At 52.1% G+C, this 21,792-nt stretch overlaps 1 protein-coding gene and 1 non-coding gene across 6 annotated transcripts in view; both read right to left on the reverse strand.

The window, feature by feature from the left end:
• The window catches only part of AP1B1 (adaptor related protein complex 1 subunit beta 1), an 83,773-nt gene that overhangs the window by 11,345 nt on the left and 50,636 nt on the right, over positions 1-21,792 (reverse strand). For 2 of the 5 annotated variants that reach the window (XM_044989757.1, XM_044989758.1), the window contains exons 11-21: positions 14,072-14,237; positions 12,229-12,327; positions 9,695-9,954; positions 8,877-9,078; positions 7,775-7,795; positions 7,114-7,143; positions 6,863-7,003; positions 5,816-5,961; positions 2,816-2,945; positions 1,852-1,936; positions 690-776 (exon numbers count right to left, since the gene is read on the reverse strand). In XM_044989757.1, coding sequence (XP_044845692.1) covers positions 690-776; positions 1,852-1,936; positions 2,816-2,945; positions 5,816-5,961; positions 6,863-7,003; positions 7,114-7,143; positions 7,775-7,795; positions 8,877-9,078; positions 9,695-9,954; positions 12,229-12,327; positions 14,072-14,237 — 1,367 coding nt within the window. The remainder of the gene's footprint in view (positions 1-689; positions 777-1,851; positions 1,937-2,815; positions 2,946-5,815; positions 5,962-6,862; positions 7,004-7,113; positions 7,144-7,774; positions 7,796-8,876; positions 9,079-9,694; positions 9,955-12,228; positions 12,328-14,071; positions 14,238-21,792) is intronic. The other 3 variants (XM_044989760.1, XM_044989761.1, XM_044989759.1) reach the window with 2 other exon arrangements.
• On the reverse strand, positions 3,633-3,732 carry LOC123351317. The gene has a single exon (XR_006574005.1). It is a non-coding gene; the product is annotated as a small nucleolar RNA SNORD125 (small nucleolar RNA).

A 21,792-nucleotide genomic window follows, 5' to 3' on the forward strand; every position in this document is an offset into this window, starting at 1 on the left:
GCAGGGACAAAGGGATTTGGTCTGCATTGGTTTTTCACCCTCTTGATTCCTGCTGTCTCAGAACAGACATCTGACCCGAGGCAGAAAACAAGGACTAACAATCCCATCCAGTCAAGGCAGCCACAGCTGCTTGGACACAAGAGGATACAGAGGTGTGGGAGGAAATGAAACCAGACCTGCTCTCTGATTACACAGCAGGAGTTTATCTGATCCAGAACTGTCAGACACACTATGGCACAATTCACGGTCTCTGCTTTGGCAAGGGGCAGGTAATTCAGGCGCTAATGGGTCACTGCAGAAAGAACCTCACTGGGCTGCAGGGAGGGACCTGTTTGCCCACCAGCTCTCTGCAGGAAGGGGCAGCACTGGAGCATTCAGTGAGCTCCCTGGTTTGACAGGGCTTCATGGGCGCATTACAAAGCAGTGATCTACTCTGCTGACTCTTAATCAAGTCAAGTTCTCTCTGCTTGGCAACACCTGCTGTCACTCCACAGGAAATCAGAGCCAGAGGGTGGGGAGCAATTGGTGCTGCCTTTGATAAAGTATTGCTTTTGGCTCTATAGATGTGGATTATTCCAACCAACAGGTTTCTACAGCCTGCAGACACTAGGTACAGCCCAAACCAACTCAACTCAACACTAAGCTGAGTTTGGGCCCCGTTTTGAAGGAGCTGAACTACTGGAGCTCACCTGCACTGAGAGGACAATCTTTGATCTGGAACTGGGCTTCATTCTCATTTGGAATGTCCTTCCAGGTGGCCAGGAACATCTGCCGCTCTGGAGGAGGAGACAAGTAGGTACACAGCGTGAAATCTGTGGGATCAGCCACCTCACTTGCACATCAGCTCCAGACAAACAACTCTGCCCAAGCCCCTTAAGGAAGGATTCCCCTCCTTTCCACAGACACCCACAGGGAGTAGCCTCCAGCAATCTATGGAAGGAAGTCAGCATCAGTACTTTATTCCCTTAGGACTTGTCTACATGGGGATACTTGGAAAATTAATCCAGATTAACTAAATGTGTGAATTGAAAGTGGATTAGCTAAACTGTGTTAAACCCCTGCGTGGACACTCATTCAGAATAAAGTGGCTTTAATTCAGTTTAGTTTAATTGCCAAAGCATAGGTTAACCCTGTTTAAAGTATTTCAGTAGAAGAAGAAAACAGTAATGGATTCAAGAAAAACATGCCTGTACAATCCAGGCCTTGAACAATGGGGGCTGAACTGTACTGGAACACAGCTGAATTTAGCACTGTTCTGCTATATCCTTGCTTAATTTTTCAGCATGGTTGTAGTGTCTTGCGTAGACAGGTGTGCGCACACGTGTATATTTTTCTCTCACACACACACGTTGCATTCTAGAGGACTCCTAGAAGGGTCAGAATCAGATGAAAGTGGGGCTTGGCTCTAGTTATGCTCAGTAACTGTCTCCAGTCCTTTCCCAAGCCCTGCTGTGGAAAGTGGTGGAAGAGAAAAGCAGCGAGGACCAATGGCTTGGTAAGGGGCAATTCAGCCCTAACTCCAGGCTTACTGAGGCTTCGACGCCTCCTGCCCTGCTCATCAGAGCTCAGCCCTGCGGTGTGACATTCCCAGATTCATTCTCTTCATTTCTCTTAAAATGAGTCCCAAGAGTCATGAACTCCAGGGCTAGAAATACCACACTGAGGATTCCACCTGAACAGGACACGGCATCAGCTAAGGATCAGCAGTGGAATTGCATCTATACAGGCAACATTTCTGTACTGCCTCCAGGAGATCTCTTCCTACCTCCCCTCTTCCGTTTACTCACTCACCCACACCCTGTCTCGTTACCTTCTCCCCCAAGTCCAGGACAGAGAATCCCATCAACTCACCCATCTTCCCATCTTCCACAAAGAGGATGTGCAGTGGGTACAAGGTGCTGAAGTAGAACACATCAATGTTGTTCTTCACTGCAACCTGGTACCAAGGGGACAGAGGGTGTTAGCTGCTTTTCCCGACCGAGCCCAGGAAGGCAGTTCACAGGTGAAACCCGACGTGACCGGGTGTATTGGACGCAAGGCACAGGGTCTAGTGGAATCAGCACAGAGCTGGGAACCAAGAACTCCTGAGTTCTAATCCCAGCCCTTAATCTCCTAGGCAAAGAGTTAAACTGGTCACATGGTTGCTCACAGTGGCTGAGCACTGCCAGCATTATTTGCCTGAAGAGCAGAACTGTAATAAAACTGGAGAACAGCAGCCAGTCCCACACCTACAATCTTACACTCCACTGTCATTATCCTCCTCTTAGACCCCATTCCCATTCAGTAGCAGGAGCAGAAAGATCAGTTGAGTCTCCTTCCTCAGGCCAAGCCTGGGTACTGACTGCTAGCACTTTGTGAAGCTGGGAGAGTGTATTCAGCTGCATCTCTTGGCCTAGCCATATGCTGAGAAGGGCTCCCTGTTCTGTAAGCAGAGAAACCAGTCTGCATCAGAGCTTGACACTGGACCAGAACGAGGTTTCCCTTTTCCTGGAGAAAGAGAGAAGGCAGCAGGGAAATATTGCATCTCTCCACATCCTCTCTCAATATTCTGGCATTACCCATTTCATCCCAGCTTCCCTTCCTGCTCCCCCAACTAAACTTCCTCTGTAGAGTCCAGCTCCCTCAGAGGACTGGCCAGTGCCTACATGCATGGCTGCTGGTACGAGTTTCAGATTCTCCGCTCTGACTCTCCTTGCCCATTCCATCCTGACTGTGCCATTCAGACTGGTCCACTAACGAGGCTTGTGTGCACTTGGGAGCGAAGGCCACCAGCACATCCCTGCTGCTTTCAGCTGCCTCCCCCACACAGCCTCACCTGGAGGTTGTTGAGAGGATCCATCTTCATGACAGAGCCAACTGTGTTCAGAGGGAGGGAGATCTCCACAGTCTGGTTCGGAGCAAGAGGGGCATGGATCTGAAGAGGAGCAGCTGGCGCCAGGCCGAAGCTGTGGGGACACCCCAAAGAGAGTGAGTTAGTGGAAAGAGAAAGGCAGCTGCTAGGATTTCTGTTGCTTGTTGTAAGTTTCCTGCCAGGTGGTGGGAGGATGCTAATGGCAGCACACGTCAAATCTCCTTGCGCACACACCAGCTTGTAAGCATTTCCTCCTTGCTGATCTGGCAGCATAGCAGATTGGCCTGTGCAATTTCAGCCTGTGATGTGCTCAGGGACACTAAACCACACCGATAGCCTGTCTGCTCACACTCTGCAACTCCTTCCTTCCTCTCTGTCTGCCTATGCTGGGCACTCACGCGGCATCATTACCTCTCCCACACTCCATTCAAATCCTCTGCACGTTCAACAGCCACACACCAGATCATTCACAGTCAAAGCAGAGCATGGCATGTCTGACCATCACAGGTTGTTGATTCAAACCCGTTACATCTCAACCATGGTGGGTATGGGGCATTGGCAAGTATCCAAACTCTGAGACCCTGCATCTTTATTTCTAGGCAACCTCATACTAGTAGAGACAACTCCAGAGCCCTCAGCCACCCTGTGAGCCAGGGCTGGAGTGCCTTTCGCTCCTTTGGACACACAGGGAGCGTTATTCAGCTTAGCAGAAGACACACGGCTAACGAGGAGGACCCGTTACCAGCAACAGTGGGGGTCTCGTTCAATCTCTATTCTTAACTGAAGGCCAGCCTCTTCAGTCAACTTCTTAGAGGCTCAGGTTTACTCATCACCATGGGCACTCAGGGAGAGAAGGATCATCACATGAGGCTGTTTCTACCTTGAAGGGACTACAGGATGTGCTATCTACCCAGGCTTTACGTGGTCACCCCTGCCCTCTGGCTCCACAACCACTTCCTTCTAGTGCTTGTCCAGCCTGAACCTCTGCTGAGCACCAAGATGACTCTGAGGTTTAGCTTCCCTAGATGGTTGGACTCCCCCAGGCTGTAATGCAAGAGGAGCAGTGATGGCCCTAGAATAACTAAAGGAAAAATGCAGGCTCTGCTTCCCAGAAGTTGGTGGACACGTGGTCACTGCTTTTCCTTTAGGGCTTGACTATAGAAACACTCCATTTGCAACAAGCTGGGGCGTAGATCTACTTTGCACTACCTACCATGCTCTAAGCGTCCATGTCATAACTATAAAGGGAAGGGAACAGCCCTCCTGTATACGATTCTATAAAATCCCTCCTGGCCAGAGACACCAAAATCTTTTTACCTGTAAAGGGTTAAGAAGCTCAGGTAACCTGGCTGACACCTGACCCAAAGGACCAATAAGGGGACAAGATACTTTCAAATCTTGGGGGGGGGGGGGGAAGAGAAGGCTTTTGTTTGTGTGCTCTTTGTTTTGGGGTTGTTTGCTCTTGGGACTAAGAGGGACCAGACATCAATCCATGCTCTCCAAATCTTTCTGAACCAGTCTCTCATATTTCAAACTTGTAAGTAACAGCCAGGCAAGGCGTGTTAGTTTTATCTTTGTTTTCTCAACTTGTAAATGTTCCTTTTTGCTAAGAGGATTTACTTCTGTTTGCTGTAACTTTGAACCTAAGGCTAGAGGGGGTTCCTCTGGGCTCTATGAATCGGATTACCCTGTAAAGTTATTTTCCATCCTGATTTTACAGAGATGATTTTTACCTTTCTTTCTTTAATTAAAAGCCTTCTTTTTAAGAACCTGATCAATTTTTCCTTGTTTTAAGATCCAAGGGGGTTGGATCTGCACTCACCAGGAACTGGTGGGGGGAAAGGAGGGGGAATGGTTAATTTCTCCTTGTTTTAAGATCCAAGGGGGTTGGATCTGCACTCACCAGGAACTGGTGGGGGGAAAGGAGGGGGAATGGTTAATTTCTCCTTGTTTTAAGATCCAAGGGGGTTGGATCTGCACTCACCAGGAACTGGTGGGGGGAAAGGAGGGGGAATGGTTAATTTCTCCTTGTTTTAAGATCCAGGGGGTTGGATCTGTGTCCACCAGGAACTTGGTGGAGAAGTCTCTCAAGGCTACTGGGAGGGAGATTGTCTGGGGGGAAGGTAGACAGAGTTTCTCAAATAACTCTTAAAGGATTTGGGTGGTGGCAGTAAAACCAGATCTAAGCTGGTAATTAAGCTTAGAGGTTCTCATGCAGGTCCCTACATCTGTACCCTAGAGTTCAGAGTGGGGAAGGAACCTTGACAGTCCGCATGGACCCTGTTGCAGTACACTAAAAGTCCCACTTTTTGCTTTGACCTGCTTCCACTTCAAAGCGGAGTAGATCAGAGCTCACTACAGACCGATTCCACTTTGAAATGGGAGTATACACCAAAGTGAACAATGGAGCTTTTAGTGCACAGCAGCAGGCTCCACATAGACATTTACTTTACAGCAGGTTAACATGGGGTAGATTATGTGTTTGTATAGACAGGCCCACTGCCCTTTGCACATCCACCATTGCCTGCTACCCCAACAGGACAGGCTGTAAAGTCACGGGTACTGGCCAGCAGGAGATATGCCGTGTGCAGTGCACACAGCCCCTTCCACCCCGACAGCACCCAGGGCACACACCAGCACTTCTCTTGCCAAAGCTGTTCCCATCCTAAGGTCTTTTCTGAGCTTAGATCTCATGAGCATATGATTGGTACAGCACCACTGATCTTCCAGAACTAGCAACAGACCCACCTGCCAGGCCAGGGGCTTACAGGTTTTGCCGCTGCCAAGTTCAATCAACTGTGCTCCCATATCAATGGGCCAAAAGGAGCTCTGCAGACAGCTCACCCCTTGCTTCCAACCATATTCCACACTGTCAAAGAGGGCATCCCTCCCCAGGCTGAGCAGACTCCTGCTCACTGGATGCATAGTGCACTGGATGCACTAGCAGCCCAGCAGGTATTTTACCTGTTACGGTTGAACTGGATGGCAAAGTCAGACATGACCTGCAAGGCCTTGTTAGTTAGTAAGAGATCCATGGAGATGGCGCCCACCTGGCGGCTGAACGTACCAGAAATCTCCAGGCCCTTGGCCTTCATGGCTGGGAGCCAAACCTACATTATGTGAAGACAGAAGAAAATTATTTTGACATGATCTGAAACACAAGGTGAACTGCCTATCATAGAGGAGCTAAACTGGACTTAGGAGTCCAGGTCTCAACAGCAGGAGCTCCTGACCTGTCAGGACAGCACAGAGTCAGACAGTCCACCTGCAAGTCTAACATTTTACTGCTACAGGTAGGAAGTTAAGGATTTAAAATCAAGATTCCCTGGCTCTCCTCCAGCTCGCAAAGGCAGGGAACATACCAGACATGCATGTAACCTCACTGCGAAGGAACAGGCACTTTCTAGCCCATGGGGACCCAGGCCCTTTTTGTCACATCTTCCCAGTACAGTGACCGGCTCTTGGAAGGAGTCATTAATGTGGGCCAGGGTGTGAACACCTGCAAGGGACTGCAGGTGAGAACTGGCAAGGTCACTGGTGCTGCCTCTATGCACAGATAGGCTCAGGTTTCTAGGGATGCAGGATCCTCTGGGATCAACCCTCATTGAGGCCTAACAAGTGGCAGCCCCTCCTCAAAGGAGGGAGTCTCCAGACTGTCCCACCACCAGCTGTTCTAGGCTGGGGAGGCACCCTGTTGATCGACTTACCCGCCTGGACACACAGAGGATATCTAGAACACATTCATGTATATGTCACCCTTGAACATCCTCCATGTGTCGCTACAGACTGCTGGACATAACTCTCCACAATTTCACCTGAGGATTTACACTTCACCCCCTTCCTGGCGCATCCCCACGTTCTACCAGCTTGGGGCAGCTTACGACTTGCCCGTGGATCCCCACCCTATGTTGATCTTTAATAGCAGCAGTCCATACAACCTGGCAACGTTAGAGCCCAGATAGCTAGAGCCAAAGCCTCGGATGGGAGGTCAGGACAGGCAGTGCCACTCACTGTTTTGGGTGCTACGTGGGATCCTGACAGTGTGCCCACTCCACCGGCCAGATCAAAGAGGTCTCCCAAGCCACCACTGGGGGGTGGCCCGAGGTTTGCAGGCATCACTGTGCTGGGAGCTGTAAAGCCGGTGCCACCCATCTGTATGAAACAAGGAAGCCAGTTACTCTGGGTGCCATGAAAGAAACGAGAGAACAAAAAGGAAGGTGCAAAATGTGACAGACTGGTAAACATGGAAGATGCACACTCACTGCAGGACTGCCTCCTACATCGCTTCTCAGCTGCAAAGAGACAAGAAACAGGAACATCACTGAGAGCAGTGGCAGGCGAATAGAGAGCGGGCCAGATGGGGGATCTTTAAAAAGCACTGGACGAAAAGTGGGGTCAGGAACTGTTCCAAGACTGCTTAGCAGGCCCTGTAGCTTAGAGTCATCGGGACACATTTGTTATTTCACGGTCTGCTTCAGATCTGCTTTTTTTGCCAACATCTAACAAGCTAAGCGTCACACACACCCACCAAGAGCAGAGACACGGACAGAGACAGCCAGAGAGACCGATAGTTTAGAAGAGATGGGGAGCTCAGACACTCTCATAGAACAAAGTTTCTCTCTTCTCTGCTGCCTTGGAGGTGGGGTACTGGGTGCTGGAGCAGGTTCCCAGTGGGAGCCCCAAAGGGTCTAAGGCAGTTGGCTACAATTTGAGTGGGACGGCACTATATGAAACATGGGTCTGATGGCCTTGAACTAAGCTAACTGATGGCCTTTCTTCATACCCCACTCCAGGCATGTAGTAGCTCAAACTCCAACTGTTCCTTCTATGCTACTGTGACAGGGAGCAGGGATTGGTGAGGGGAGCACATGGGAGGTTGGCTAGGTATATTCCAGAGAGCTAGTAAAAAGGGCTGATCCATACCCCTTCAGACTCGTCTCCCATCTCCAAGCAGAAGCAGGCAAGGTGAAGAGAAGAGCCAGCCACATGCACAGACACACAAGCCAGGAGAGAAGAGAGACAAACAGGGAGACAAGAGAAGGGGAGGGAGGGAACAGAAATTAGTCCATCTTCAGTGCTACTCAGTACAGACTGGCATAAGTATTCAGGGGGCGACTGAAACACTGGAGTCAACAGGTCTCCAGAGAGACCCTAGCCCAGGACACGAACAGAGCCAGGGAGGTGCTGTGTTGGCTGGTGCTTTTTAGCTTTGGAACCTGCATCTTGGATGACACCACAGGTTTCTGCCAGCTTAGAGCACCTCTGAGCAGAGCCCTGCTCTGGTTTGTTTACAACAATACCCTACTTGGCTGACACCAACCCAGGAAACTGAGCAAACTTGACTTGTTACTTGGGCCAGATCTACACCCCCTTTGAAAAGGTCCCTAGCAGAACACTAGTTATTTCTCTGGCAACTGATTTTTCAGCTCACAAATAGGCTACTACAGACCTTCTGGGACCTTCCTCCCACATCAGGGAGGGACTACCATGGCACCTGCTTGCTAGTGACAGAATAAAGAGGTGAGCAGCCCTTAAGTCAGACCAGTAACAGGCCTATAGCTCAGAGGAAGCTTTGGAATCCAGCCGCCTTTCATGCCAAGCCAGCGCTCCATTTTGACATCAGCCTGGCTCTCCAACAACTCCCAGTCCTCTTGTGCTGGGTGCCCTGCCAACACATTGACTGCCCAGGTCAGGGATTTCCAGCCTTGCTGGGAAAGTGTGCCAGTTTAGAAGCCAGATCATGCTGTGTCCACTGCTTCCCATTAAGCTGGGTGTGCTCTAAGTCCAAATCCCAGCCTCAGGATGGGAAGAACCTAGGCTAGAGCACATACAACTGGAATGGACCTGGATTCACCATTAAGCTGATGACGGAAGCCTAGTGTATCATTAGCAAGATACTCCATAGTGGTCTAGGTTATTAACACAGACAGACGACAGATGAGCACAGCTATCAGCGAGGGACATACCTTGATTCACAACCAATGCACTGTCCATTAGTAATCAGGCATGCAAACCCATGACCTACCAAGCTGTCCAAGCCACCTCCAAGAAGATCCACAGCCCCCATCTGCACAGAGGATGTAGCAACAGGAGGTCCGCTCACTGGGGGGCCCAGGTCAAGGTTCAGGAGATCACCAAGGAGGTCACCCTGAGTTGGGATGACAGCTGGTTGTTCTGAAGGGGGGGCTCCTGACGGGGCTGCATCAGGGCTCTCTGCACTTTCGCTCCTGCAGAGGGAGTTAGAGAAGGTGAAACATGTGACACCATAGGGAGATCTGGGTGACCTAACAGACATCGGGCCTCACTGCAGAAGGAACAGATTTCATTCCAACAGGCTAGGGCAAGGAATATTGAGAGAGAGTCTCTCCCAGCCAGAGCCAACCCAAGCCAGAGGGTCAATATTTCAGCATTATTACACTGATCAGAGACCTGTCTTCCACTCGCAAGTGTATCCTGAACACTGGATCTAAAGGGGGCCACTTACTTCAATCTATGCTGACTTACTACTGCGGGGGACGCTCTCCCCAGTGGAGAGATATAAGCCATGCACCAGAAGCCAACACCAGATGGCACCTCAAAGATCTTCAGCTCAATGCTGAGATCATCAGTGGTCTCTGTAGACCCTGCGAGGGGATCATGTACTGCTGAGAATATGGAGGGTAACTTGGCCCCATGGCGAAGTCCATCCCTGGAAAGGGGAGGACTGAGTGTGGCTCAGCACTGCTCAGCCTAAATGAACAAGTGCTGGCAGTTTCCAGGTAGAGCCTGCAGAGGGCAGATACAGTCAACAGAAGGAACAGAAAGAGACTGCTAGATGCAGCTAGACAGATGCCAGGTACTCACGACCCTGTCCGCGGAGGCAAGCTCTTATGCACAATGCCTCTGCTCCCCTCCACGAAGGCACTGGGAGGCTTATGATAGACAGAGGCCAGCGTGCCAATGTAACAGATCAGCTCATCCAGCAGGGTCGGCTCAATCAGGTCTGTCTCCTCGGAGATGAGGGGCTTCTCCGCAAGCACCACTTCCTTGGCAGCTACAGGATCAGTGGAGAGCAGACGCCAGTAGATGTAGCCACGGTCCCGCAGGTCCGGATTATCAGAGTCCTTTGGGAAATGCAGCAATTAGAGCAATTCATGGGTTGGCTGAATCTAGCAGGGGAAGAGCATACAGACTACTAATCATTGGCCTAGGAAGCAGCATTAATAATGTCCCTCCAGGACAGAGGCCAACTGCCCTGACATAAATCCTGCTGCAGGTATTTGGTAACGGAATGAGGGCAGAATAGAAAATATAATCACTCTGCCCGTTGTACACATGCTGCAAGGTGTAAGCATTTTGGTGCGTATTCTTTAGTGGGGAAACAACATGGGATAGAGAAAGACAGGCAGCTCTCCTCCCTGTTCTTAAGAAGTCTGTCGTAAGCAGTTTTGTGGTAATGCTGCAGCAGAGAACAAAATGGGCTCCTGAGGAGATCAAAGCTGGGAATTACTGAAAAGCTTTAAAAGGTTTAATTAGTGACTTATTTAGCACACATGATAATCTCCAAAGCATTTAGTTGCATGTAGAGAGGTTTCTATCAATCATAAAACTATCATACATAAAACTAGCCAAGAAAACCCTCTGTCTGTTTCCATAAAGCCCTTCCAACTAACATGATTAGCGCCCTACCAAATTCACGGTCATGAAAAACATGTCACGGACCACGAAATCTGTATGGGGGAGACCAGCATTGTGCAAATTGAGGGTCCTGACACAAAAGGGAGTTGCAGGGGGGTCACAAGGTTATTTTAGGGGGGTTGTGGTATTGCCACCCTTACTTCTGCGTTGCTGCCTTCAGAGCTAGGCGGCCTGAGAGTGGTGGCTGCTGCCTGAAGGGCCAGCTGTGCAGGAAGCAGTGCAGAATTAAGGGTGGCAATACCATACCATGCCATGCGTGCTTCTGCGCCGCTGCTGGAGGTGGGCTCTGCCTTCTGAGCTGGGCTCCAGGCCAGCAGCCGCCGCCGCTCTCCAGCTGCCCAGCTCTGAAGGCAGCACTACCACCAGCAGCAGCGCAGAAGTAAGGGTAGCAGTACCGCAACTCCCTCATCAATAACATTGCAACCCGCGCCCCCCCAGTGCTCCTTTTTGGGTCAGGACACCTTCAATTACAACATCGTGAAATTTCAGATTCAAATAGCTGAAATCATGAAATTTATGGGTTTTTAAAATCATATGACTGAAATTGACTAAAATGGACTCTGAATTCGGTAGGGCCCTAAACATGGATCCATGTTTAACCATTTCTATTGCAGTAGCACCTAAAGGCAACAATCAGAGTGTAGAACACCTAGCACAGTGGGGTTCAAACACACAGTGACAGTCTACACTGGCAAGCGTGCGGCGAGGGACTGAGTGAAATCCCCCTCTGGGAGTCAGTGCGCTTTACTGCTGCCCCTGCGTAGTTGCTGAACATTTCATAGCAGTTATCACACCAATCTTCCCTTTAATCCCACGGATTCCCCGTGAAGGACAAGCCCCGGCTCTGCCGCTCCTGCTGGAAGGAGTGCTTCATCCTCTGAAAACTAAACAGACTCAACTAGGTGAAAAGGCAAATGTTTGCTGCTCACACTAGCTCTTCTCCAGTAGCCCTGCCATGATTCAGAGCAATGCTCTAGCCTCTGGCTCTCAGAATGTCATCGGAGTGTAAAGCTCCTATTGTGGCAGTCGGATCAAATGGTTTCCAGCATCAGAGCCGACACCAAGAGGCTCAACTCAATGAGAAACTAAGGGACTGACATTTTCTTTGTAGGGGTGTAGAACAGAAGAGGGGTCCTTAGAGGGTAAAATCAGCAATTAAGGTGCAAGATTCATTGTGGCAGCACCATCCCATGTAAAGTCATTACCGCTACCTCACAGCCATACCCAGTGGTTCTTCAGTACAGCCCAATCATCCACCCCCCGCCAAAGGCCAAGACTTGCTGCTGGAGGGATTTTATAGTCCAGGCAGCCCTGGGAAGTAGGACTTCACGGATTCTAACTGGCAGCCTAGAGATCTCCCACTATGTTGGCACCAGGACAACGTTTGATCAAATGTAGCTGTGTGGTAGTCATATGGCTGTTCCATTGCTCTCAAAAGTCCAGAGACTGTCTGCAGACCTGCTCTCTAGAATAATCTGTACCATCATCTGGTTCTGGAGCATAGCTAAATGGCTGGGGAGACCCTCTGTCTAATCCTCCCACTATTTGCCCCTCTCCATTCCAGGCCGTTCCCCATTCTGACACAGCAAGCCCCACACTGTCCATAAATGCTAGTCTGAAAGCACCCCTAGTTTTGGAGGTGATGGGTAAACCCAGAAAGCAAATTGCCCCTTTCTCACAGGCAAGAGCTTGTTACACACCTGAGTAGCCAGGCTCAGCACCTGCTGCACCAGCTCCTGGGTCTCAGTGGGCTTCTTTAGGAAGAGCTTCACAATGGCAGTCAGCAACTGCAGCTGGACCTGCACAGTGCAGGCAGGAGAGAGTTAGGAAGCAGGCAGACCATGGGCGGCACGTGCACCCCACCAGCAAATGCAACTCCCATCGTGCACGGATACAAGCCTGCACCAGTTGAAAACTCTAACCCAGGGTGACCAGCTACAAGTGGGGGATGCTTTCAACAGTCATCAGCCAACAGACCAACAAGACCGTCACAGGCCAGAAGAGCAGCCTCCTTAAACCACTCACTCCTGTTCAGACCTGCTAAGGCCCACAATCTCGGAAGGTTCAATCACAGGTTATTAGGTTCAACGGGAGAACAACTGGGGTGAAATTCTAGAGCCAGCGCATGCAGGAGGGCAGGCTAGATGAGCTCAGGACAGCTGGGGGGGGGGGCGGGGCGGGAGGGGGGCAGGTGGGGCAATTTGCTCCAGGCCCCGGGCCCACAGGGGCCCCCACGAGAGTTTTCAGGGGCCCCCATGAGAGTTTTCGGTGGGTCTTCGGTGGCAGGTCCCTCAGTGTCACCGAACACACCCAGATCGAGTAAAGGACCCACTGCCGAAGACCCAGAGCGTCTTCCACTCCGGGTCTTCGGCGGCAATTCGGTGGTGGGTCTTTCACTCACTCCGGGACCCGTCGCCGAAGTGCCCCGAAGACCCGGAGCGGAAGGACCCCCGCCGCTGAAGACCCCAGGCCCCCTGAATTCTCTGGGCGGCCCTGGATGAGCTGAACAGTCTCTCCTGGCTTAAAAAAAGAACCTACGCGTCACACCCACATGAGGATGGTCAATTTCCCTCTTCCCCTTGATCTGAAATGTTATGGTACATACAGTTTATTTGGATACTTTGTTTATTTATAGACTTTTCTCCAGGCCTCTTCCCCATGTCAGTATCAAAGCATTTTATAAATGTGAATAGGCTTATCCCCCCGCTTCCAGAGTGTTGCGGGGAAGTATTACCCCCATTTTACAGATGGGAAACAGACACAGAAGGGCTAAGTGATTTGCCCAAGGTCACAAAGGATGTCACTGGCAGAGGCAGGAATAGACTCTACATCTCCCAGGCCCCGTTCATTGTATTAATCCCCAAACAATCCTAGGGTTAGGGCAGCCTCGCAAGCTCACTCCCTGCCTCCTCCAGGCTAGAGGCAGAATCTAGAGCTACACCCAGTGTTTCAATTGTTTTGCCTTGACCTTAGTTTACCACAGCAGAAGTGATTGTGGGCATGTCCTGATCTGAGAACTGACTGAGATCCCATCGCCTGGGGGCAAGGTGCAGAAGCCATACTCTCAAGAGCATCCCACGGGGTAAAAGTGTTTAGGGAAATGAAGTAATTACACTGCTCAGCTCAGCACAACCGCCCAGCACAGCATACAAACTAAAAATACATCTGTGCTTACTGGCTAAGTCTCCTGTAAATGAGCACCACAGACATTCACACAGGGACCACTCACAGAACTCTGGAGGCAGTTTACAAGTTAATGGATAACAAACACTGCACAGTCTTAGGTGACATAGGGATAGCTCTGGAGATCAGAGTCCTCAGTTCATCCAGAGAACAGGAACAGCACGAGCGGCAGCAAGGCAAGCTTCCCCCATGCTGGCCCTGCAAATCTCATCTTAGGGGAAAGGACAGCTCAAGATCCAGGTCTCTTCGTAAAGGATAAGCAGCGACCTAGAGAGAACAAGCTCTGTGACCCATGTTCAGTCCTTTGAGCCATCCTTCCCCCAGCCCTGTCCATCTGACTTTCCAGCTCCATCCCATCACCTGGGTGCTCTCATCATGGAAGCCCTCCAAAAAGCTCTCCAGCAGCTCGTCCGCGTTGTCAATTCGCTCCGCGTATTCTCCCACAATCCAAATCATGGCAGCCCGGGCCTCAGGCTCGTCAAGGGAGTCCAGATTCTCACACAGAGTGGCAATCACACTCTCGTACCTTCATGGCAGCAGACACAGAATTAAGCAGCTCATGGGGAACTAGACAGATCCAACCACCCCTAGCCTCCCCCCAGGAGAGTTTCTTTGCAGTGCGTGAACTGGCATGTTGTGCACAACGGTGGCAAGTAGTGAGGTGTGTCACACTCCCCGCCCCCTGAAAGTTCAGGGCTGTTTTCCAGTAGAGATGAGATTACTGGAAGTCTGAGCTACGGTGAATGAATGCCCCAGAGCATGAGCCTATCTTGACGAGAGTTAAGATCGTTCCTTCTAGCGTGACTGTAGCACACCCTGCATCTACACAGCCTCTCAGAGCACGCAGCCCGAGTCTTCCCGCTAGGTTCAGCGCCACTGAGACTCAGTCAGGTCTGTTCCATTGTGTCATGGCCAGCGGGGGAAGAGGAGAGTTACTACAGGCCTTGCTGCTAGGTTTAGATCCTTGAAGCTACTTGTGAGTGACTGAAAAAGAAAGGAAGGGAGGATTGAGACCATGGAAAAGGGGGTGGCTGGAGTGTGAACAGGAGAGGTTCTGAGGAGAGTCAGATATTGAGAAAGCAACATTTTTGCTTTATGTCAACTGAAACCAAAGAATACAGGAAGCCCTTTGCAGGACTCACGTTAGTGCATCAGAAGGGAGGCTCCCTTAGCTCAGCTCCCCTTGTCTCCCTTTGTTTGACTGTACTTGGCAATGGTACAGTCAAACAAAAGCCAGGAGATTCCAAGGGCTCCAGCACATGCATTCTTCTCCTCCAAATGCTTCTCCAGCTCCTGGCTCCTACCGCCGCCTTTGGGGAGTCTCTGCTGTGCTCTGTTCAGAGACAGCATCTAGAGACAGAGCCTTCATTAGCAGCAGACGGTGCCCAGGGCTTTTGCCTTTGACAAAAATCAGGTATTTGTCTAGTGCGAGTCTGCCACGCGCACTAGGGCTGGGTCTACTTCAGCTACGTCGTTGCTTTTTCGGAGGGTATTGGCCTGGATCCTCTAGCCTCTCTAGAGAATAAAGTCATAAGCAACTCATCCTGGTCACCCTCTGCTATCTTCTCCAGCTCGGTGGCAGCTGTGACATTACACCCCATATTCTTCATAGAAATATTGTTATGATATGAATATGGCATAACTAAGATCTGTTTTATACAAGATGGGTCATTTATCATTGGAAAGGTTATGATTTACTGAATGTTATTATTTAATTTGTATGCATGTATCATTTCTGTATCTAAAATTAGAAATATTGACTAAGTAATAACTACAAACTGTGTTTTCACCTGGGGAATGCCTACCAGACAGTATGGAAACAGCCTGGATGGACCAGAGGGCTTTGAAGATACTAATCTCCCTCCTTCCTGAGAAGTTTCCTGGGATGCTGCTTTGAGCCTGCATGGTCATGTGATCATGTCACCTGGTACAGGAGATCTTACATTGCTGGTATTTTTCCACAGGATGGGAAACAAAGGATTCCGGCCATATGCAAATCCTATTTAAGGCTGGGGAGCGAGTTAATCAAGGCTCTTCTCCACTGCCTCCCCACCCAAGAAACAAAGGAACTAAGCTGGTGGAGGCAGGAGCTGAGCCCAGGCAGAAAAGTGAGCCTGTAAAAGGAATCCCTGGAGATTTAAGCTGCAAGCGGTGCAGTTTACTGTCAAGAAACTCTGCAACCTGTTTGAAACATTTAAGGTGAGAAAAAGATGGTTACTCACCTTTGTAACTACTGTTCTTCGAGATGTGTTGCTCAGATCCATTCCAATTAGGTGTGCGCGCGCGCCGCGTGCACGTTCGTTGAAAGATTTTTACCCTAGCAACACTCGGTGGGTTGGCTGGGTCGCCCCCTGGAGTGGCGCCGCTATAGCGCCGAATATATACCCCAGCCGACCCAACGGCCCTTCAGTTCCTTCTTGCCGGCTACTCCGACAGAGGGGAAGGAGGGCGGGTCTGGAATGGATATGAGCAACACATCTCAAAGAACAACAGTTACAAAGGTGAGTAACCGTCTTTTCTTCTTCGAGTGCTTGCTCATATCGATTCCAATTAGGTGATTCCCAAGCCTTACCTAGGCGGTGGGGTCGGAGTGAGATGTTGCAGAATGCAAAACTGCTGAGCCAAAGGCTGCGTCATCTCTGGACTGCTGGACCACTGCATAATGTGAGGCAAAGGTGTGGACCGAGGCCCAGGTAGCTGCGCGACATATCTCCTGGATGGGAACGTGAGCCAGGAAGGCAGCAGAAGAAGCCTGAGCCCTGGTGGAATGTGCAGTGAGGTGGCTCGATGGAACATGGGCCAAGTTATAGCAGGTGCGGATGCACGACGTCACCCAAGATGAAATCCTCTGGGAGGAGACAGGTAGGCCCTTCATTCGGTCTGCCACTGTGACGAAGAGTTGGGGCGTTTTACGAAAGGGCTTTGTCCGCTCGATATAAAATGCGAGCGCCCTACGGACGTCTAGGGAGTGCAATTGTTGCTCCCTTTGCGATGAGTGTGGCTTCGGGAAGAAGACCGGAAGCAAGATTATCCTGGTTGATATGAAAGGCCGACACCACCTTAGGGAGGAAGGCCGGATGTGGTCGCAACTGCACCTTGTCCTTGTGAAACACAGTATACGGTGGGTCCACCGTGAGAGCCTGAAGCTCAGAGACTCGTCTGGCTGATGTAATGGCTACGAGGAAAGCTGTCTTACAGGACAGGTACAGCAGCGAGCAGGTTGACAGCGGCTCGAATGGGGCAGACGTAAGTCTGGTTAGAATCATGTTGAGGTCCCAGGTTTGGGCGGGGTGGCGAACTTGTGGGTATAAGCGCTCCAAGCCCTTGAGGAACCTAGAAACCATAGGGCGTGAGAATACGGAGCGGCCACTCTCCCCTGGGTGGAAGGCAGAGATGTCTGCCAAGTGCACCCTCAATGATGACACCGCCAGGCCCTGCTGTTTGAGAGACCAGAGGTAGTCCAAGATGGAATGGATCGGGACCTTGGTGGGAGTAACATTGTGCGTTTCGCACCAGCAGGAGAAACGCTTCCACTTGGCCAGATATGTTAACTGAGTGGAAGGTTTCCTACTACCCAGGAGTACCTGTTGTACCGAGGCAGAGCAATGTAACTCGGATCGGTTTAGCCATGCAGCAGCCATGCTGTGAGGTGCAGGGATTGCAGGTCTGGGTGGTGAAGTCTGCCGTGATCCTGCGTTATGAGGTCTGGGCGAAGAGGCAGGGGAATTGGACTGGCTATCGACAGGTCTAGCAACATGGTGTACCAGTGCTGCCTGGGCCACGCTGGAGCGATCACGATCAGGTGTGCTCTGTCCCTGCGGAGTTTTAGCAGGACCCTGTGAACCAGCGGGAACGGTGGAAAAGCGTACAGCAGTCGGCTCGTCCACAGCATCAGAAAAGCGTCCGAGATCGAGCCCGGGGAGAGGCCTTGGAATGAGCAGAACGTCTGGCACTTCCTGTTCTCGCAAGAAGCCAAGAGGTCTATGCGGGGAAAGCCCCACTTCCGGAAAACGGAATGGATAAGGTCTGGACGAATCGACCACTCGTGAGACAGGAAGGATCTGCTGAGGCGATCCGCCAGAGTGTTCCGGACCCCTGGGAGAAAGGACACTACCAGGTCTATCGATTGGGCTATGCAGAAGTCCCAGAGCTGGATGGCTTCCTGGCAGAGAGGGGAGGACCGTGCTCCTCCCTGCTTGTTTATGTAATACATGGCCGTTGCGTTGTCTGTGAACACTGAGACACAACGGCCTTGTAGGTGCTGCTGAATGCCTGGCACGCAAGGCGGACTGCTCTCAGCTCTCTGACATTGATGTGCAAGGCCAGCTCTTGAGCTGACCAAAGGCCCTGAGTGCGAAACTGACCAAGGTGAGCACCCCAGCCGAGACGTCCGTCGTCAGGGACACCGAGGGATGAGGCGGAGGAAACGGCGTCGACCACCAGTCAAGGGAGCCTAGGATGCTCGGGGGGATCGTGACGATCATGTCTATGCTGTCTCTGCCCAGGTGGTATACCGAGGTTAGCCACGATTAGAGTGGACGGAGGTGAAGCCTGGCATGTTTGGTTACGAACGTGCAGGCAGCCATGTGACCCAGAAGACCTAGGCAAGTGCGAGCCAAAGTTGTCGGGAAGTTCCGTAGACCTTGTATAAAATTGTTGCCATCGCCTGAAACCGAGGCTGAGGTAAGCAGGCTCTGGCAAGACTGGAGTCCAGGATGGCCCCAATGAATTCTATTCTCTGCGTGGGAATCAGAGTGGATTTCTCTATATTGATCATCAGGCCTAGACGCAGGAATAGGTCCTTGACGATGCCCACATGACGCGTAAATTGGGCCTTGGAGGTCCCTCGAATGAGCCAATCGTCTAGATACGGAAAAAGGTGTATCCGATGGCAGCGGAGGGAGGCGGCGACTACAGCCATGCACTTTGTCAATACTGTATTGGGGCTGTAGAGAGGCCAAACGGAAGGACCGTAAACTGGAAATGTTGACGGTTGGCCACAAACCGGAGGTACCTTCTGGGTGGAGGATAAATGGCGACGTGAAAATACGCGTCCTTCATATTGAGGGCGGCATACCAGTCTCCGGGATCCAAGGATGGGATGATGGTCCCCAGGGATACCATGTGGAACTTCAGCTTTATCATGAATTTGTTGAATTCCCGCAGGTCTAGGATAGGTCTGAGACCTCCCTTTGCCTTGGGGATTAGGAAATAGCGGGAGTAGAACCCCTTGCCCCTTTCGTCCTTTGGTACCTCCTCTATAGCTCCGATGGCGAGGAGCGTCCGCACCTCTTGCAAGAGGAATTGCTCGTGAGGGGTCCCTGAAGAGGGACGAGGATGGAGGGTGGGAGGGCGAAATAAACTGGAGGCGGTACCCAAATTCCACCGTGCGTAGGACCCAACGATCTGAGGTTAGATGGGACCACGCAGGGAGGAAAAAGGAGAGGCGGTTGTAAAAGGGAGGGAACGGATCCTGGGTAATAACTGGTATGTTGTCCTCGGGCGTGCCTTCAAAAAGTTTGGCTTTGGCCCCGCTGGTGGTTTAGAGGGACCCTGATTTTGGCCCCCTTGGGGCCCTGACTGACGCCTATGACCGCCTCAGCCACACCTCCTGCCAAAGTCCTGTCTTTGTCTAGGCGCAGGGTAAGGGCGGTGAGGCTGGGGACGGAAAGGCCGGTGCTGAGTCATCGGCGTGTGCATGCCAAGAGAGCGCATAGTGACCCTGCTGTTCTTTAGGCTTTGCAGCCTAGGGTCAGTTTTTCGGAGAACAGGCCTTTGCCATCGAAGGGCAAGTCCTGTATAGTATGCTGCAGCTCCGGGGGAAGGCCCGACACCTGGAGCCATGAAATGCGCCTCATGGCAACACCCGAGGCCAGAGTCCTGGCAGCAGAGTCGGCTGCATCCAACGAGGCCTGGAGGGAAGTTCTCGCCACTTTCTTCCCTTCTTCCAGGAGGGCAGCAAACTCTTGACGGGAGTCCTGAGGGAGCAACTCCGTAAATTTGCCCACCGCCGCCCAGGTGTTGTAATTGTAGCAGCTAAGCTGGTTTGCTACGCGGAGTTGCAGGGTCCCTGCCGAGTACACTTTATGGCCCAGTAAGTCCATTCGCCTAGCCTCCTTCGATTTAGGGGCTGGTGCCTGCTGGCCATGGCGTTCCCTCTCATTGACGGACTGGAGAACAAGGGAGCAAGGGGGAGGATGTACATATAGGTACTCGTACCCCATGGAGGGTACCATGTACTTGCGTTCGACTCCCCTGGCCACGGGCGGGATAGAGGCTGGAGACTGCCAGATGGTATCCGCATTGGCTTGGATCGTCCGAATGAACGGTAGGGCCACTCTAGTGGGGGCGTCAGCCGACAGAATGTCTACGACCGGATCCCTCTACCTCCGAGACTTCCTCCACTTGGAGGTTCATATTGAGTGCCACCCGTCTCAGGAGGTCCTGATGGGCCCTCAAGTCGATTGGAGGAGGGCCCGAGGAGGAAGAAGAAAGGCCGGGGACAAGCGGGTCCTGCGTGGGCTCGTGCTCCTGGACAACCTCCTGTTCCAGTGGGATCTGGGAGTCCGGTGGCTGAACCGGGGCTTCCTCCGTACCAGTCGGAGGGGGACGGCTAACTGTCGCCTCTGGCACCCGGTGCTCTGACGGGACAGAGCGGGATGGGATCACAGGTACGCCTTGGGCCTGGTGGTACGCCCAAGGTGTCCAGAATGACCACTGATGGGGGCCAGGGTCCTGGGCCTGGGGCTCCTGGAAGACTCTAGTGGGCACATCCGAATCACGGTCCTGCGCGTATGAACTGCCCGCGTGGGATGACACTGATGCATGTCTGGAAGGCCATGGAGGAGCTGAAAAGCCCTGGGCAGAGTCTCCCTCTCTATCTGACGTCGCTCGACGCGGCACTGGGGATCGGTACCAGGAGGCATACCAGTACCGGGAGCGAGATTGGGACCTGCGACCAGAGCGGTACCGGGAGGTCGACCGAGATCTCGAGGCTCGACGACAGGAGCGGCTACGAGAGTCACGGTGCCTGCACCGGTGTCAGGAGCTGGATCGGTGCCGAGTGTACCGGGCCGGCGAACGGGACGCTGACCGGTGCTGCGAGTACGACCGGTACCAAAATGGAAAACGGTGCTGGGACTGCGAGCAGCGTCGGGACCTGGATCTGCAACGGGACCGAGAGCGTCTGCGGGACCGCGATCGTGAACGGCGCCGCTCTGCGGTGCCAACGGAGGGTGGTCTGATCAAGGCAGGCTTGCCGATCGACTGTATAACCCGCACCGGCGGTGCTGGGGGTTGAGGCAGCGCAGACTCCGTCATTGCAATCAACTCCCTCGCCGTGGAAAATGTCTCCGGCGTGGAGGGAATAGTGAGCTCAACCACGGCTCGCACCGGGGAGCTTTCGGGCACCGGACTCGACGGCTCTTGCGTGGCCGGAATCGACGGTGCCGATGTTGGTGCCACGGCAGGTATCTGTGCCGGGCGGTCCGACTTAGTAGAGCGCTCGGGCTGCAGAGCAGGCGGCGCAGACGCAGCAGGAGTCTTGTGCCTCTTCGCCCTCAGGGAGAGGGATCCGTGCCGAGCGGACGTCGGTGCCGGCGACGGCCGGTGCCGAGAGGCCTTGGTGGTACCAGCGATCCGGTGCCGAGGGAGCGCTTCTTGAAGACTGTCCAGCGCTCGGCGCCGAGGGCGGAGGAGTAAGAGCTGCCTCCATCAGGAGCTGCTTGAGACGAAAGTCCCGCTCTTTTTTTGTTCTCTGCTTAAAGGCCTTACAAATGCGACACTTATCTGTTAGGTGAGATTCCCCGAGACACTTAAGACAGGAGTCGTGGGGATCTCCTGTCGGCATCGTCTTGTGGCAGGCCGAGCACGGTTTGAAACCCAGTGAACCGGGCATAGGCCCCAGCACCGGGTGCGGGGAAGGGGATAATCCCCGAACCCCTCTGAACTATATACACTAACTATACTACAGACGAATAAAGTTAACTACAACTATATAAATCTGAACTATATACACAAGAATTAACAAGAGAACTACGAGTAGCTAGGGAAGTGGAGGTCAGCTAAGCCGCGCTCCACTG

Source organism: Mauremys mutica, chromosome 16 (genome assembly GCF_020497125.1).
Source record: "Mauremys mutica isolate MM-2020 ecotype Southern chromosome 16, ASM2049712v1, whole genome shotgun sequence".
In the NCBI taxonomy this organism is placed as follows: domain Eukaryota; kingdom Metazoa; phylum Chordata; order Testudines; family Geoemydidae; genus Mauremys; species Mauremys mutica.